Source organism: Antechinus flavipes, chromosome 5 (assembly GCF_016432865.1).
Source record: "Antechinus flavipes isolate AdamAnt ecotype Samford, QLD, Australia chromosome 5, AdamAnt_v2, whole genome shotgun sequence".
Lineage (NCBI taxonomy): Eukaryota > Metazoa > Chordata > Mammalia > Dasyuromorphia > Dasyuridae > Antechinus > Antechinus flavipes.
This window is the reverse complement of record NC_067402.1, coordinates 253,426,781-253,443,482: the sequence shown is the minus strand read 5'-3', so window position 1 is coordinate 253,443,482 and position 16,702 is coordinate 253,426,781. Positions and strand designations below refer to the sequence as shown.

At 32.4% G+C, this 16,702-nt stretch overlaps 1 protein-coding gene across 1 annotated transcript in view; it reads right to left on the bottom strand.

Annotated features, from left to right (window-relative positions):
- The window catches only part of ALX1 (ALX homeobox 1), a 30,133-nt gene extending 13,845 nt beyond the window's left edge, over positions 1-16,288 (bottom strand). The window contains exons 1-3 of the mRNA XM_051961076.1: positions 15,808-16,288; positions 11,894-12,198; positions 8,400-8,528 (exon numbers count right to left, since the gene is read on the bottom strand). Of these exons, the coding sequence (XP_051817036.1) occupies positions 8,400-8,528; positions 11,894-12,198; positions 15,808-16,039 (666 nt within the window). The 5' untranslated portion in view covers positions 16,040-16,288. The remainder of the gene's footprint in view (positions 1-8,399; positions 8,529-11,893; positions 12,199-15,807) is intronic.
- Between the last annotated feature and the right edge of the window lie 414 nt (positions 16,289-16,702).

Genomic DNA, 16,702 nt, shown 5'->3' with positions numbered 1-16,702 from the left:
ATAATTTGAGGAGAATTTAAATCACAGAAATCAAACCTGGCAAGATTTACTAAGAATTTTTATACAAATTATATTTGGACATTATTTTTTCTTCATCCTATGCTCATTACTTTCCAAATTATATGAGCTTTGAATTCTAGTTTGAGCAGGGGGTCCATATCCAAATATGTGAGTCAAAGTAATTATTATGTATTTTTTCTTTCTAAAGATAACACATTTGGATCTTTATTTTTGCAATTTTGAAATTAATTCTTCAATATCTTTAAAATATATCAATTTGAATTCGTTTTAGTAATGTTACAATATCTAGAAAAAATACCATATTTCATGAATAATATAAAGTTAAAGAAATGCTATATATAGAGAGAGGATTATCCAATATAATTTTCATAGAATTAATTGTATATTCAGTCCTGTAATCTGTATATCTTCAAAAAGTTATCTTTCAAAAAGAAAAGTATTCTTTATCACAGGGTATAAACACACACACACACACACACACACACACACACACACATTCTTTTTCCAATTGGTTTGATTAGGTAGTTCTACCATTCTGCCATCACCATTTCTTTTGGACAGTTTCTATTACATTAATGATTTACTTGTTTAATCTCCCTCTAATTTATAGAGAATACTAAGAAATGGACAACTCCAAAAAAAGTTTTAATAAGGCATCACCTAAAATGAATAATCTTTTCTAGTTTCTTATGCTGCTTAATATTTAAATCCATTATCTTCCATTTATCTATTCATTTATTTGTTTCAGATACAATAAAACCATATATAATTAATTTGTTGCATTTTCTAGTTCATCTTGTCATTGTTATCATCCAAGCAATACGACAAATTCTTTGCCACACAATTTCCTGTTTTGTAGTGATATCACTAATCTTTTAAAATTTTGTAATAATCATCAGCAAAGTAGAAATTTTTTGACATTCGAGGCTCAATACTTATTTAAGAAATATTGCAAAAATTTCACTTCACCTCATCTATTCCCTTATTTATATTTTTAAAACACTTATATATAGCTAATCTCATCCTGCCTCTCAACAACTTTATAAGTGCTTCTCAGTCTTCCCACCATATTTACAGATGACACTTGTTCAACATGGAGCATAGGATCCATAAAGCATTGTTAACAATTGTGTGAAGAAATAATTTTTTGTCATGGAAGTTCTGAAACTTTTAAGTCTGAGAAGAATGCCTGAGGTATAACACTACTCATTAGACATACCCATGGTTCATTCCACTGGAACAGTTGATAATCACTTAAATTTTCCTGAAAGCAACTATTGATTTATTATCAGCATCAAAAGGATTTTGATTTGATCATAATAGATAAAATCTATTGGAAAGAAAAGTTATACTTTTTCCAAATAGTCAAATTGACTAAATTTAAAATTTTCAATAAGTAAAACTTTTAAACTTACTCTTTGATCTTCTAATCATAAAAGGGGAGGAGCATAGTAATTCTATTATCAGTCCATAAACATTTATTAAGCCCTTACTATGTGCTATATACTATACTTGGGATAGTTTACAAAGAAGAAAAAAATCAAAAATCTTTTTGCCATTAAGAAGCTTATGTTCAAATAGATTCAATTCAGTTTCATTCAAGATGAAATTTTAAAACAGCACAAAAATATGTGATGGAAGAACTCTATTATTCCTCCCACTCCGAATATATATATATATATATATATATATATATATATATATATATATATATATATATATATATATATATATATGTATGTATGTATGTATGTATATACACACGCACAAATAAGAACACCTTTCCATTACTATCTTCTAATTAGCATTTGTTGATCAGAAAACTAAGGAAAGCACTCCAATTTGTGTTTTAAATCAATTCTTGATGACCCTGGAAATTTTTAAAAACCAAAGATTGGCACCTCTACTTTGATCTCCTGTTAGCAAGTATTCTTAAAGCCCTTAGCACAACTTGACAGAAACCAAGGCAATTGATCATTTTGCTTTGGGCTTTCATTCAATGAACAAAAGATTTATTTTTATGATCTTTCATTGGATGCCCATAAAAGTCATATATAAAGTTTTGGTAAACTAAAACTTTCTTAAATAATTTCTACTCCAAGCCCTTTCTGAAATTTTTGAAAAAAAAAAACTTTTTCTCATGAGAATAAACCAGCGACAAATTCAGAATATACTGAAACTTTCCCATAGGAAGCATATTTTGTAGTCCTAATTCAAGAAAAAAAAATTAAATTAAATTGGATTTTTCCTTTACTTGTAATGAGCAAACATGCTCCCTAGATAGCACATTTAACTGCATTTTTGATTAGTCTTAACTGCTACACATGTGAAAATTGAAACCATTTCCCTGATTCTAAGTTGGCAATGGGTGTGTATGTGGGGGGTGGGGAGGGGGAAGAATGGCCTTATAAGACCATTTTGGCAGTTTATGCAAACAAATCTTCCATGCCTGTGTTCCATGTAGGATTTTTTCATAAAATGCTTACGCTAGAATAAAAGTATTCTATTTACTAGTATAATGACAAGGAGTGACTCTGGTTTTTCTACTTTAGAAAAACATAAATATCTGATGTAAATTGTTCACGTTTAATTTTAAACTATGATTCTATGATTTAAACTATGATATAATAAGTTTAGGAACAAAATGACTATTTCCTTTTCAAAGTCAGTTGTTTTAAATGAAGAATAGTATGATATAGTTGAAAGAGTATCTAACTTGGAGTAATGAAGGCACCAGGATTTAAGTTCATAATCTGATATTTATACATAGTACCTACCTCCCAATATTAATATGGGGACCAAATGAGATGTTATATTTATATATAGTACTTATGTCCCAGGATTACCATGGGGACACCAAATGAGACATTTGAAAAGCAATTGGCAAAGTGACCAGAACAAAGAATTGCTTAACAAATGCCTATTTCCTTCCCTTATTTATTTAATAGTAAGCCACTAAAACTTTTTAAGCTTCAGTTTTTCTGTCTGTAAAACAGAGACATTAATATTTGCACTACATACCGCAGAGGGTTGTTGGGGGGATGAAATATGTAAACTTCATAAACTCTAAATGATCATAAATAACATCCACATTTTGTAAGCCTTTCTATAAGCACAATATTTCATAATCTGTCTATAATGTCTGAAATGTATCCTTTCTTCAATTGTTTCTCTTGGAATTCTTACACCTATAAAAAGTCTTTCACCAAGTTGTTAATAATCTTACCTCCCCTGAAAAGAAAAAAGTGCATTTGCTTGATCTATATTGTGTACTTATATGAATACATTTTGTTTCCTGATAGAGTATAAGTTCTTTGAGAAGAGAAGCTTGTTTTTTTTACTATATAAGAGAATCTAGCACCCTTTACACATGTGCTATACATTTAATAAATTCTAGTTGATTTAGGCTAAAGATGCTTTGGAAATCATTGACCTCTCTGTTTTTCAATAACTAAACTTAGGCCACGGTATATTTTAAAGGTCACTCAGTTAATTACTCAGGATGAGGACTAAAACCTTTATAATTGATCACTAAAACTTTTCATTTTACCAATACCATATGAGTAAACAATGAAATGGTCATGCTCAGAAGTGAATATCTATAGGCACAGATCACAAATGCAAGTAAATCTAATATTTATATGAAGTAATGTAGGCAAAATTTTGAAGAAAAAAAAAGCTGTCTTATTTCTTAGCATTTCATTAGGTAATGTAAAAATGTTGTCACAAAGGGACATTTAACTGTAATGTCATCAGCTTCAGACAGAACATTCAGCAAATCATTCTTATTTGTTTACTGATACAATATATTACTTCACTAAAGAAAAGGATAGTTATAAGACCCTTTTCTTACCTTAAAAAGTTGTTCTATGATTTTTTTCCCCCTTTTGATCTGATTTTTTTTTGGTACAACATGACAAATATGGAAATGTTTAGAAGAATTGTACATGTTTAATTTATATCAGATTGTTTAATGTCTTGGGGAGGGGAGAGGGAAGGAGGGAAAGAAAAGTTTGGAACACAAATTTTGCAAAGGTGAATGTTGAAAACTATCTTTCCATGTATTTGGAAAAAAATCAAATACTACTGGGAAAAAAAGTCTCTCTACCATCTTATATATTAATGCTCTAAGATCAAATGTAGGTCACAACTTCATATGGGATTGTATAACTGAATGTGAGGGTCATGAAAAATTTGCTAACAGTAAAAAGTATTAAATATTCCACTGAGATTTAATATTTTTTGTAAAAACAAAGAAACAAATCCATTTCATCTGTATGCAAGTTTACTTTCATTTTTGATAAATGGTAAAAATTGTATGTGTAGCCTAAAATAAATTTCTTTATGATTTATTATCAGTAAATGTTTGATTTCATACCTATATACCTGGGGTAGTGTAAAAATTTCTCAGCTGAATAGGAATTACAAGTGGAAAAAATTTAAGAATCCCTAGTCTATATGAAGCCCTTCCTGATATATATATATATATATATCCATCCAGATATACATGTACACTATATGTATAGGTATACATGCATAATACACATTTGTACATATATACAAACATATACAGTTTACACAGTTGTGTATTTATATCCATCTATAAGTATATACCTATACATATATCTGCTTGCACATACATATACATGTATATATTTCCTCCATTATATCATATACTGACCCATAGTAATTACTCAATAAATATTTGTGGATTGATTTACTGACTATAATATCAGATGATTCAAAGTTTAATCATCATAATAAGAAAAAACAAAGCTTCACAGGATGACATAGCTAGAACGTGAAGGGATTTTAGAGGTCATTTGGGCCTGCTCCCTTCAGGTTAAAGTTAAGGAAATTGACACCCAGAAAAGTTAAATGGTTTGAGCCAAGTTACATAGGTAATGTGTATCTTATGAGTTCACAAGTATTGCCCTCTTTCCACTGAAAGCGTCTTTCCATAGCTTTCAGAAATACAGAAATTTGACAAGAATGAAGTCCATTAACATGCTTACTCATGAAGAATCATGATTATTAGAATGACCTTGGCGATTGTCTGGTTTAAGAATGTCATTTATAATGAGAAAACAGAAGCCCCAATGAAGTATGATCACTTGTCCAAATCCATTGTTCATTGAGCTAGAAGTCCAGATTAGACCTTCCTATCTCCCTATTTCTCTCCTTTATATCACAGTTTATTTGAGGACTGCTACCAATCATGTTGAGGGTAAATAAAGTGAATTTGTTTGAAAAGTATATTCATTGCCTTAATTACCTTAAAATTCTCTATATGTTGCTAAGAATGAATACCCTTGCCATATTTTTTATTCTTTTATTTTGTTATTCTGCCTCCAACTTTTTCTAATACTTAACTATTTTTATAATTAGTCACAGTAATCAGATTAGATTTTCTCTTGCACTGAATTTTTGGATAATATTATAGTTTCCAGTAGAAATTTCTATTTCTAGGCCCCATGATAAAAGTTTCCTCCAGGCTTGAAGCTTGGCAGACATGAGCTCAGCCTGGGAATGATTTTTTAAACCAAATCAGAAAAAAAAAAAAAAAAAAACTTCAACTATATCTCCCTCCCTCTTTTGAAGCAGTAAAATAAATAAATTAAGTAAATTAAAAATTTGGAGATTTGTTTTTAACCTATGCATGAAGCCTTGATTAATGTATTTTATAAACTCATATACTCTTGATATTTTATTTCATGTTTCATCCACTAAACCAGATTTCTTTAAGAAGGAAAACTAGTTCAGTGACATTAAAGGTTATTTGCGTATTAATGTCTTCACTTTTTAAGTAGTACTTTCTTCTGGTGTCAATAAAAAAATCTACTAAATCCATTTTGTCAATTAATTTTTTTTTCTCAATGTACCCATTCTAAGGTTAGCTACCCTAAGAGGAGTCTGGCCAACCTGAGAATTTTGTTCTATCTGTAGCAAGAAGGAAGAAAACAAGAATGATCTTAACTAGCTCATTACTTTTCTGAGGAATTTCTAAACCAACCCTTCTTTTTGGGAGGATATCATAACAAAATCAAAGAAAAACACAGCATACTTCAAACACCATGCAATTGCCCACTCTCCCTTTCTACTTTAGGTACCATCTCTAGGTAACTTAGTGAGCTTTCAGTAAGTCTCTTATAAGTCTTCAGTAATAAGGCAACAAAGTGATGTTTTATGGATATGAAAATGGAGATTTAAAGAAGATAATGGATTAAGGAGAGGTAAAGAAAGAGACAGAGAACATTAAAAAAAGAATAACATACAAAAAGAAGATTAAGGTAAAAGAACAGAGATGAAAGGAACTGGATAGTGAAAAAGAAGAAAAAGAAGCATAAGAGAAAGTAAAAATAATAATGGAAGAAAAATATTTGCAGACAATAAAAAAATGAGGCAAGACAAAAAATCTATCCACCATTATTCTGTGGTCCTCCTTTAAAGAAACAGTCTACATTTAATTTTTTGCATGTCAAAATACCACTAGGATGTAAACCTTGGATGAGAAATTTTGAGAGAGATGTAATAATTATCCTATGACCCCTACTTATTTAAATTATGGCAGTTGGAAAAGACATGAAACATTTCTTTATTGATATTTTGATAAATCTTTAAACTTAAAATGTTTAACAAATATTTATTTTACTTTTATTGAATAACTGCCTTGTATTTTTTAAAGTCCTTAATGTTTATAGTATTTCCTCAAATACTTTGTAAGCTTATTGAAGGCAGAGATATGCTTTCTTTGTCAATTTTCTTTCTAGGGGCCTTACAACATCTTGTTCTGTGATATGCACTATAAATATTTGAATTTCGTCATCTATATGATGCTAAGATTCAATAAAAGAGTGACCATTTCTCAAAGAATAAAAGAAAAGATATAAAAACTTATACATTTTAAATGATTACAAAATCAAAACTGAAGTGATGGAATGAAGATGCAGAATGAGATATATTTTTGGACATGACTAACATGACAATTTGTTTTGTTTAACTGTGGACTATGCATACTCTTTTCAAGGTTTCTTTTTGTTTTGCTTTTCTTTAATCTTGTATTTTATTTTGGAGGGATAAATAGAAGAGAAAGAAAAATGTGTCTGTTAATTTTGTAAAGAAAAAGAAAATAAATTTATATAAAAAACAAAAACCTAGACTTTTCTTATAGCAAGAACCTGATTTCAGCACTGCTTCTTTAAGCAACCTATCTAAATTGCCAAGGGAAGAAAACATTTGGGATATCAAACTTCCCAGCATAGACTTTTAATGTCCACAATGAACAAAAAGGACCCTCCATTCTGAAAAGTCACTCAAGGAAAACACAAAAAGACAAAAAGACCATGTGAAGTCAGAACCCATAGCCAAGACTGTACCCAATACAAAGATCCACCTCTATGTTCAGAATCCTCTCAAGGGTTTTCAACTATGTAAGTTCTTCTTCTTACTACTCCACAACTCATCTAGTCTACCTTTGATTGATATGTATTTTTCAATCCATGTGCTACATTTTATAGAATCACTTGTCTTGAAATTAAACGTCCTAGGGTATGACATATGGTCATGTGTATGCAGAGAATTGCATAAAACTATAATGACAAATATCATAAATGCACAAGAATAACTTTTAAAAAATAAAAATATATACACATATACTATATCCACATGCTTCCAAATATATATTCTTCTAATTAATGTCTTATAGATGCAGGAATTGTATACATATATGTGTGTGTGTGTGTGTGTGTGTGTGTGTGTACATACACATGTGGTAATATAAGTAAGAATCAGCAAGGGTTATTATAAGTCTTTCAAAGTCGTGTGATAAAAAGATAAGTTTTTAGCCCTGAAAATAAAATAGTCAAAACGCAAATCCAAACTAGTTATTACAATTGCAGGTCTAGCTACTGTAATAATTTTGGACATTGTTCAAAAGAACTGAAGACAATAAGAGTCTCTGAGAAAATGAATAACATAATTGGTCCAGGGTTAAAAACAAAAACAGCAAAAGAAAACAGATGCTTGGCTACGAGTGATGGTTTCATGGAACTATTTTCCACACTGGGCTATGGTTCATCAAACAAAGCCCCAAAGGTATCATGCCATACAGTGTTTTATTTATTTCAATAGTTAACAAAGGATCTGAAGAATGAACATGTACAGCCATGTACAACAATCTCCAAAGGGGACACCCTATATATGTTCATCATTAAAGAAAGAAAGTAATGAAATCAATCAGGCAAAGATCTAAAACAAAAGACTGATTTTTGAAAAAAGATTTTAAGTGTAATAATATAAGCATTTCATTTTTATTTTTGCTATATAACAAATCACCAAGTATGATATCCATCCTCACTATTCCATATTATTGACCATACCTGTGGGTAACTGTCAGTCCGTGGTAAGACAGATATATCATAGGTGGCAGCAAAATGGCTTTTAGCTTGTTGTATTTGGCCATAACGTTCTCTTTTTCTCCACTTAGCTCTCCGATTTTGAAACCAAACCTACATGAGAGAAGCAGCATGTTGTCAAAGAGCCTGGAACATACTAAGAATTTAATAAGAGCTTGTTGTCTCACCTTGCCTAAAAGAAATAACTGAAAAAGTCATGCAAAATGTATGACAAAATATCCCAAATACCACATTAGTACAGAAACATAGACAAACAAGGCTTCTTTCAAAGTCTGTCTCCATTTAAAAAAAAAACAGTCCTAATATTTCTATTCCATCTTATGTAAGATCTTATAATAATAAGTATTCTAAATGTCTCACTCAAGATTAATTTTCCTCAAATGATGGAAGAATTAAGAAAAACATAGAGTATCAATATTTTGAAAAATTCCAATATTTCAGATTTTCTATCCATTTGGAGAAGAAGATGGAACAGAAAGAGCACCAGACCAGATTACCCAGCTTTGCCAAAAATTCATGACATTAAGCAAAGCTTTACTTAGTTTTATCAATGATAAATAGGGTTGTTAAATTGAATTTCTCCCATGGACTCTTGCAGATCAGAAATTTTGCAAATTATATAACTTTACTGAAATCCCAGGTCCAAAATTCTTTAAGGCTAAAACTCATTGAGATATTTTTATTTTAGAATTAAATTTAACCTGACCTGCCTGCCTGACATAGATATAACCTGGTTAACTAAAAAAATACTGGATGAAGTCAAGTCCTCAAAAGAAGACCCCATGCATGTGGACCTTGATTTAATTCTTTTCAGAAAGTGTTGAATATTGAGAGAGAAATATAAAGATATTCTGGCTCTTTATAGAACTGGAAAAGTATTGACTTTATTTTTTATTAAAAGTAAATGATGGGGGCATCATTTAAAGCACAACTATCTGTAAGTGTTATCTATTTATTTATATGTGAGATATGTAGATTTGCTGGATAGATGGAATGCATTTATAAGGTTTATTTTTTCTTATTAAAATTTATATACTTTTAAACATTTTCATTATAAAACAAAAAAAAAAAAATTGAGGCAATATTACCGCTGTCAAGCCCCTCTGTCAAGAATTTCATCCATTTGGTCAAATCATTTCTTTTACAAATCCAAATACAAACTTTTAAAAAACAAGCAAAACTTTTTTTGACTTAAAACTTCTAATGAATTGCCAAAGGAAAGTTACACTTATATGTACAGCATGACATATTTTGAAGTTGAAGTCCTAAAGACATTTTTCTATGAATATATAATTAGTGCACTGATAGAAGATATGTGATCTAACTGAAGATGTCTAAGGAGGGATTATCCAAATTGATATTTGATAAACAGATTTCTAACTTTTTTAATTGTTGATGTTCTTTGAAACATAACTGCTTTTAAATTGTAGCCTACATATTATGGACTTAGATGGAAATGAAATATGAAAAATGTACAGCTAAATAATCTTTTGTTAAGATCTTTTTTCACTCTGTGTGTGTGTTCTCATGCCTCCCTCTCTTTCATAGTCTTTACTTTTTTAGTTCATGATGATCTAATTGCTTAGAGATACTTTAAATGCCAGTTTGATATTTAAATGCTTATTGCAGACTTAATATGGTACTTAGAAAAACTGATCCAGTATTCAAAACGAGATACAGGGACATACCTGTTGAGCATATTTTTCGAAGGAGCTGCTTGGTAAATTTGTATTATCCATCATGCCTGGGGCTCAGAAAAAAAGAAAGAAGAAAAAAAAGAAAGAAATCCCCTTCTGTCTCCACAGGAGGCACCAAGAACACACTATGAGAATTTATTAATGAGCTTCTTTCATTGAAAAAATACCTCAACAATCTCTTTAAAATGGGTGCCAATTACTACATTGACGAGAAGCAGGAAAGAGAACTTAGATAAATTAGGTTCAAGCTGGCTCTCTGCATGGACTCAGGACAAAAAAAAATTAAATTGGACCTTGAATCAATATTTAAGGGGAAAGCAGGTAGTATGTACAGCCAGTGTGTTTGTTTGTGGACATACGGTATGTGTTCACATAGTATAATTGAATACATACTAACCAAAAGAGAAAGGGTAAAAATATCTATATTTATATTTTTTGTTAACTTTAGGGTTTTTTTTAACAACTCACAAATTTTCTTTTGCATTGCTTTTCCAGAAATTAGCAAAAGATAAAATAACCATTTGTCTCCACAAATGAAAACAAAAATCTGCTGCTTGTTATCCGTGTATTGCCAGATGTTGCCCCTAATGATGTAAGGGCCTTATAATTACTTATTCTTGTGATGGAATTCTGTTATACTCAGGATAGAAATCCCCACTGCTTTTCCTGCATATTCCTTTCTTAATTATTAATCAAAATTGCCAAATTCAGTACTTTCCTATGAAAAGCAGGTTTTATATATATATATATATATACATATACATATACACACACTGCAAAGAAAATATACAGTTCCCTGGAGTGTTTGTTGATATTATTTGCTTTAGAAACCTTTAGTTATATTTCAGGCATCATTGAAAAGGGAAAAAAGCTCCACATAAGAAGAATTAAAATTAAATCTAATGCAAATAATGTAAACAAATGAAGTAAACATTATGCCAGTTTTGATTACCATTTTTAAAACTATATTTAGGCAACATTCTTTTAAAATAGAATATTCTATTTTATATATTGGTAAAAAAATAAAAACTTTTAAAAGATAAATTTTACTATGTCTAATAAAAATCAGTATAAAATGAAACAATGCTCACTGCTTATGGATAGAAATGAAGAAATGATTTAATTTTATGGGGTAATAATTTATATTTGAAAAGTATAATTAGCAACAAGTGAGATTAAAAATTTGTACCATTTTATCTTTAACACCCTATTTTACTAATATTGATATTCATATAAAATTTAGACTATTATTACATTTTTCTTTATTATGAGATGAAAAGCATGAGTAATTTTTTATCTTGTACATACATACACACACACACACATATATACATATATATGACAAATATATGTCCAACAATACTTAAATATTGGTCACTAAGAAACATATATGTATTATCTATCTATTTACAGATAGATATGTATACAATGTATGCCATATTTTAGAAAGCTACAATTTTTATATTAGCATATAGGAATGCTTTTGCCTCTTTTTTTGTTTCATTATATTTTGCTACTTATCATTAACAAATGAACAGACTATCTTTTAATATTGTTAAATTGTTAGTATAATATTGTTTAGATTAATTGCAATATTCATTTTTCTAAAGAAAATATGGCTTAATGCCATCCCTTTTGAAGAGAAAACTAGTTTTTCTAGGATATGCTAACTCTTCGTTTAACCTTAATTACAGAAGATTTTAAAATGCAGTTATTCAACTACGATAATATTAATTCTTTCTCATTTAGTCAAGTTCATACCTGGACTCTGGCCTCAGTCAGCTCTGTCCTCAGAGCAAGTTGTTCTCTGACATACACATCAGGATAATGTGTTTTCTGGAAGACTTTTTCCAGCTCTTCCAGCTGTAAACTTGTAAAGGTGGTTCTGTGTCTCCTCTTCTTGCTGCTGGACACATTGCTGTCACATTTATCGCCAAGTTCATCCAATTCTCCCTTTTCCTGCATCCCTTTGACTGGAGACATCCTGAGGCTGTTACAGTTGTCCATGGCTCTATTGAGCTCAGTATGAAGAGGCTGTCCTTCGACTTTAGTAATCCCATAGTTCACTGGACCCAGGGGGAAAAATAACAATCTTAAGACTCAATGGACAAACATTTGAAAAAATAATTTTCAGTTAGATTATGAGGAAGATGTTGGTGTTAGAGTATGGGAGGGGATATGTAGATCAAATGCAGGTCAGTATTATCTCATTTTCTCTTTCTGGTTCTTTAATATTATATTAAATTTTAAATGTAGGGATTGACATGAATCTTGATTTTATAATGCACATAACACATATGATGCCTAGCTTTCTAATAAGTTGAAAAGTAAAGTAAATAAGCCCTGGCCTCTGCTTCCAAATAAGTGTTCTTCCAACTAAGATCTTTGTATATTTGGTAATATTGAGGGAATTCCTTACACACACATACACACACACACAGCGCGCCCCCCTCCCCCCATCTGAAAAAGTTTCTGCTTACAAACTGAGAGCAGAGCCTTAACATTAAGAGAATACACAGTCTAAATAATGTTCAATGGGGGGGGGGGAGCAGGGAGAGGAAGAGATGAGGACAGAAGAAAAGAAAGACAAAACTTAGAAAAAGAGTAGAATTCAGTTAAATTTTTAAGAGCTAAAACTTTCAAAAGTTATTTTTCCCTTTTGAATACATAGCATTGAAATGCTTCAGGAAGAAAAATAAATAAATAAAGCCACAACTTGACAGAGAATTTATAAACCTGTTTAGAAGTTGCTATTAATCAAATCCCTAATTTAGATTTCCCACCCACCCACCCAAGATCTATAATTGGCAATTTGGAACTATTTCCTCAATGTTTTTCATTAATTTCTTCATTAATTTCTGTCATTAATTCATGACAAATATTTTAAAAGTATATTTATAGGATCTAATTTTTAAAATTTTTAAATTTTTAAAATTTTTTAAAAACCTGTATTTTCTCACTATTTCAAGAAGTCTTCCCCCCTTCCCCCTTTCAAAGAGACTGACTACTGATAAGATTTAAGGAGAACCCGTTAGCATTAAAAATAACACAGAGAATTTGTAGCTTTTCCTAAACAAGTCTCTTCTTGGGATACTTCATACAATATCCTCTAAAATTTGAAAGTTCTTTATTTTCCATCCCCCATAGATGGGAAGGGGAGAGATACGGAAGTATCTAGTAAACACATCTAGTAAAATATTACAAAGGATGGCATCTGTTATGCTGTTATGGGTTGTTTCAAGGTTCTTTGCCATTCCTAATAATTCCCTATCAATTTGATTGCAAGCCTGTAGCATTATTTAAACCAAAACTTTATCACAGAATTTTAGACATAAAAATGATATGTATAATTAAAGAAACAATAAGACCTAAAGTGACCTTTCCTACCTATACATTGGAGTTTCTATTTTCCCTTTCTCCTTTTTAAAGTTATTTCGGTCTATTTTTAAGCATTTCAAAAAGCATTAAAAACATATTCATCTTAAACTTCAACATAATTAACTTAGTTACTGTAACATCTTTTCAAAGCAAGTAATGAAATATTGCAAATACAAATAAAATGCAATAATAAATGACTACAATCTAAGGAACGAACAGTGGTTAATAACTATTATGAATCAATGTCTATACGTGTAAAATAAAGTGGAAAATTTCGACATTTAACTACCAAGAACGGGGAGATATCTCAGGAGAGTGAGAGGGAAGCTTTAATTCCAAATAACTGAGAAACTAATTCATCAGATTACTCCTCAATTAGTCTGTGTGGAAAAAAAAAGTCTCCAATTTTTTTTCATTTAACGGTATTTTTTTCCGCTATATATTTTTGAAATATGTAAATACCGAAATATTTATATCAGTTGAAATTATTGACAATAATTCTTTTCAGTGATAATCTAAGAGAGCCCATTAAAAAAAAATCTGACAATTCCCTAATTGTATGTTTACATTTAAGAAATAGATGAAATAAGTGTTGTGCTATTCGTCCTAAGAAAGACAATGAATCAGCTTATAATTCTTTAAAAAAAATTTTATTTGATTGTCTTTAATGCCTTTCAAAAAATATATGCTGAGTAGAAGCTAATTTTTTTTTTCCCACGGTTTCAAAATCTTTCGAAGAATTTTTTAAAAGTACTTTCTCAAACTTGACTGAAAATAGAAAAGAAAAATTCGACTGGGAGCATGAAACACCACGAAAGGGGACTTCTGTGGTCCAATTTCTTGACAGCTTTGGAACCCTCATTAAAGTGAGGGGCTGGAGTGGTGGTGTGGAGAGCTTGTTATAAATACCTCCCTTTTAATTGGTTTGTTGTTTTAAAAGAACCCGCAGCTTACAGGTTAACTGTGGTATATATACAATGATAAGGAGAAGTCCTCTTGGAATTGTAAACGTGCCTTAACTGTCACATCTGAAATAATAGGTTCTCATTCAGTTACAAGATAGAAAAGATAGATGGTCTGTTTAGATAACATTTGGACTTGAATACAGAGTGGCGTATTTGGAATGGAAGCCGTAGTCCAAAGCACCGAAGCAGCCCCATAGCCTTTTGGTCCTGTAACTTTTAAAATAGAGTGCTTGGGAGAGAAGGGGGATGAAAGCTGAATTGAAAAAAAATTATATATTGGGAGACCGGTTTGGGGAAATATGTAGCGGTATACAGCTAGAGATTGAGAGCTGCTCAACCCGACGCTTTTCATATTGAACTGTTCTTTTTATTTGTTTTAAAGAAAGATCGATATAGTTATGTATGAATCTGTATTTATATCTGGGAATGCATACATATAAATGCCTGCAAGGGTCTGGCGCACACTTCTGTACCGCCATCAACCCGCCAACATTTGACAAGAAAATAATGTCATTTCCTGGACCATAAAAAGGGGATTTCACCACAAGCTAGCTCGATCTGACCCGTTACACGTGATGACAGTGATCTTCCCTAATGGATTTTGATCGATGTCTACTATTAGCTGAAGGGTACGTGGAAAGGAAATACCCTGCTTTGACTCAATTAGGCTATCCTTTGCGCTTTATCTCTGTACCCGGAGCATCCCCAAGGAAAGCTAACGTCGGACCTCAGAATTGGAGGACAATTAGGGCTGCGAGGGAACTAAACTAACTAGGGGAGAACCGAACTGAACCTTAAGAGACTTAAATAGATTTTTTTTATCTTTCAATATTTCTGCAATAGAGTAGAGGGCACAGCGAGGCTGTGCGGGCTGTGTTCCGTCGCCTAGCAAACATCTCCCTTAGTCTTAAAGCTGGATCTTAAAAGGGGAGCGGGGGAGGGGAAAGGGGAGGCAGAGAAGGAGACAGAGGGGAAGACTACACACTCTTACAATTCCTCTATACGTTCTTTTCTTTCCTCATTTCACTTCACTCACTTTACTCAAAACTAGATTGTCTTCCTTCCTTCCTTCCTTCCTTCCTTCCTTCCTTCCTTCCTTCCTTCCTTCCTTCCTTCTTCCTTCCTTCCTTCCTTCCTTCCTTCCTTCTTCCTTCCTTCCTTCCTTCCTTCCTTCCTTCCTTCCTTCCTTCCTTCCTTCCTTCCTTCCTTCCTTCCTTCCTTCTTTCCTTCCTCCTTTCCTTCCTTCCTTCCTTCCTTCTTCCTTCCTTCCTTCCAGTTCGGGGAAGTGGACAGCTCTGGGAGGGAGTCAATCTACGATTGGGAAAGACTCACCATTATTCTCCTGACAGGGAGATGTCCTGTCCAGTCTCACATGATGCTCTGCCCTTTGGAGAGGATTGAAGGCCTGCACACATTTGCTGGCGGAGGTTTTGCTGTAAAAGGTCTCATTGTCTAAAGTTTCCATAACGTGCTCCAAAGTGCCTCCTGCTCCCATGTAAAAGTCACTGTTTTTACTCGGCTGGTTTTTCAGGGCAAACTTCTCGCTCAGAAAATCCATAATCATCTAAGGCCGGTGCTAAGCCTCCTCTAGAAACACAGAGGCTGGACTGTGAGCTGGGGGAGGGAAAGAGGGAGGGAAAGAGAGGGTAAAGAGGGAGAGAGGATGAAGAGAGAAAGGAGGAAGAGGAGGAGGAAGGGAAAGAGAAAGCTCCGGAGCTGTTTTCACTCTGTCTTTAATTTGTCTTGTCTTGAAAGGGGGAACCTGAAGTTGCTTTTATATCTTGAAACTCAGCAGGGCTCTTCGGGCAACCTCCCATTCCTAATGAATATGAAAATAGGCAACCGCCTAACTCCACCCCAGGTTCTCCCTCTTCCCCCTCCCCCAAACCTAGTCCCAGCCCAGAGACGGAAGGAAGATCCAGGGCCCGGTTAGACAGCTCCATTTAAGACAGACAAACGCAAAGGGGGAGGAGGGATTGGCAAAAACACGCAGCAACTTTGCCCTGCCGCGTTGGACTGGCATTTCTAAGGAGATTTGTAAGATTAAAACAAATAAACTCTTCCTCTCCCATCCTGCCTTAACACACACACCCTCCACCTCCCTCCTCCTTCCTTCCAGTCTCCCCCAAACCCCCCACCACCACCCTCCGCTACTCTCCCTCCTTTTTTCTCCTTGGTCACAAGCTCCTGGAAAGATTTAGAAGCATCGCAGAAACTTGAAAGTGAG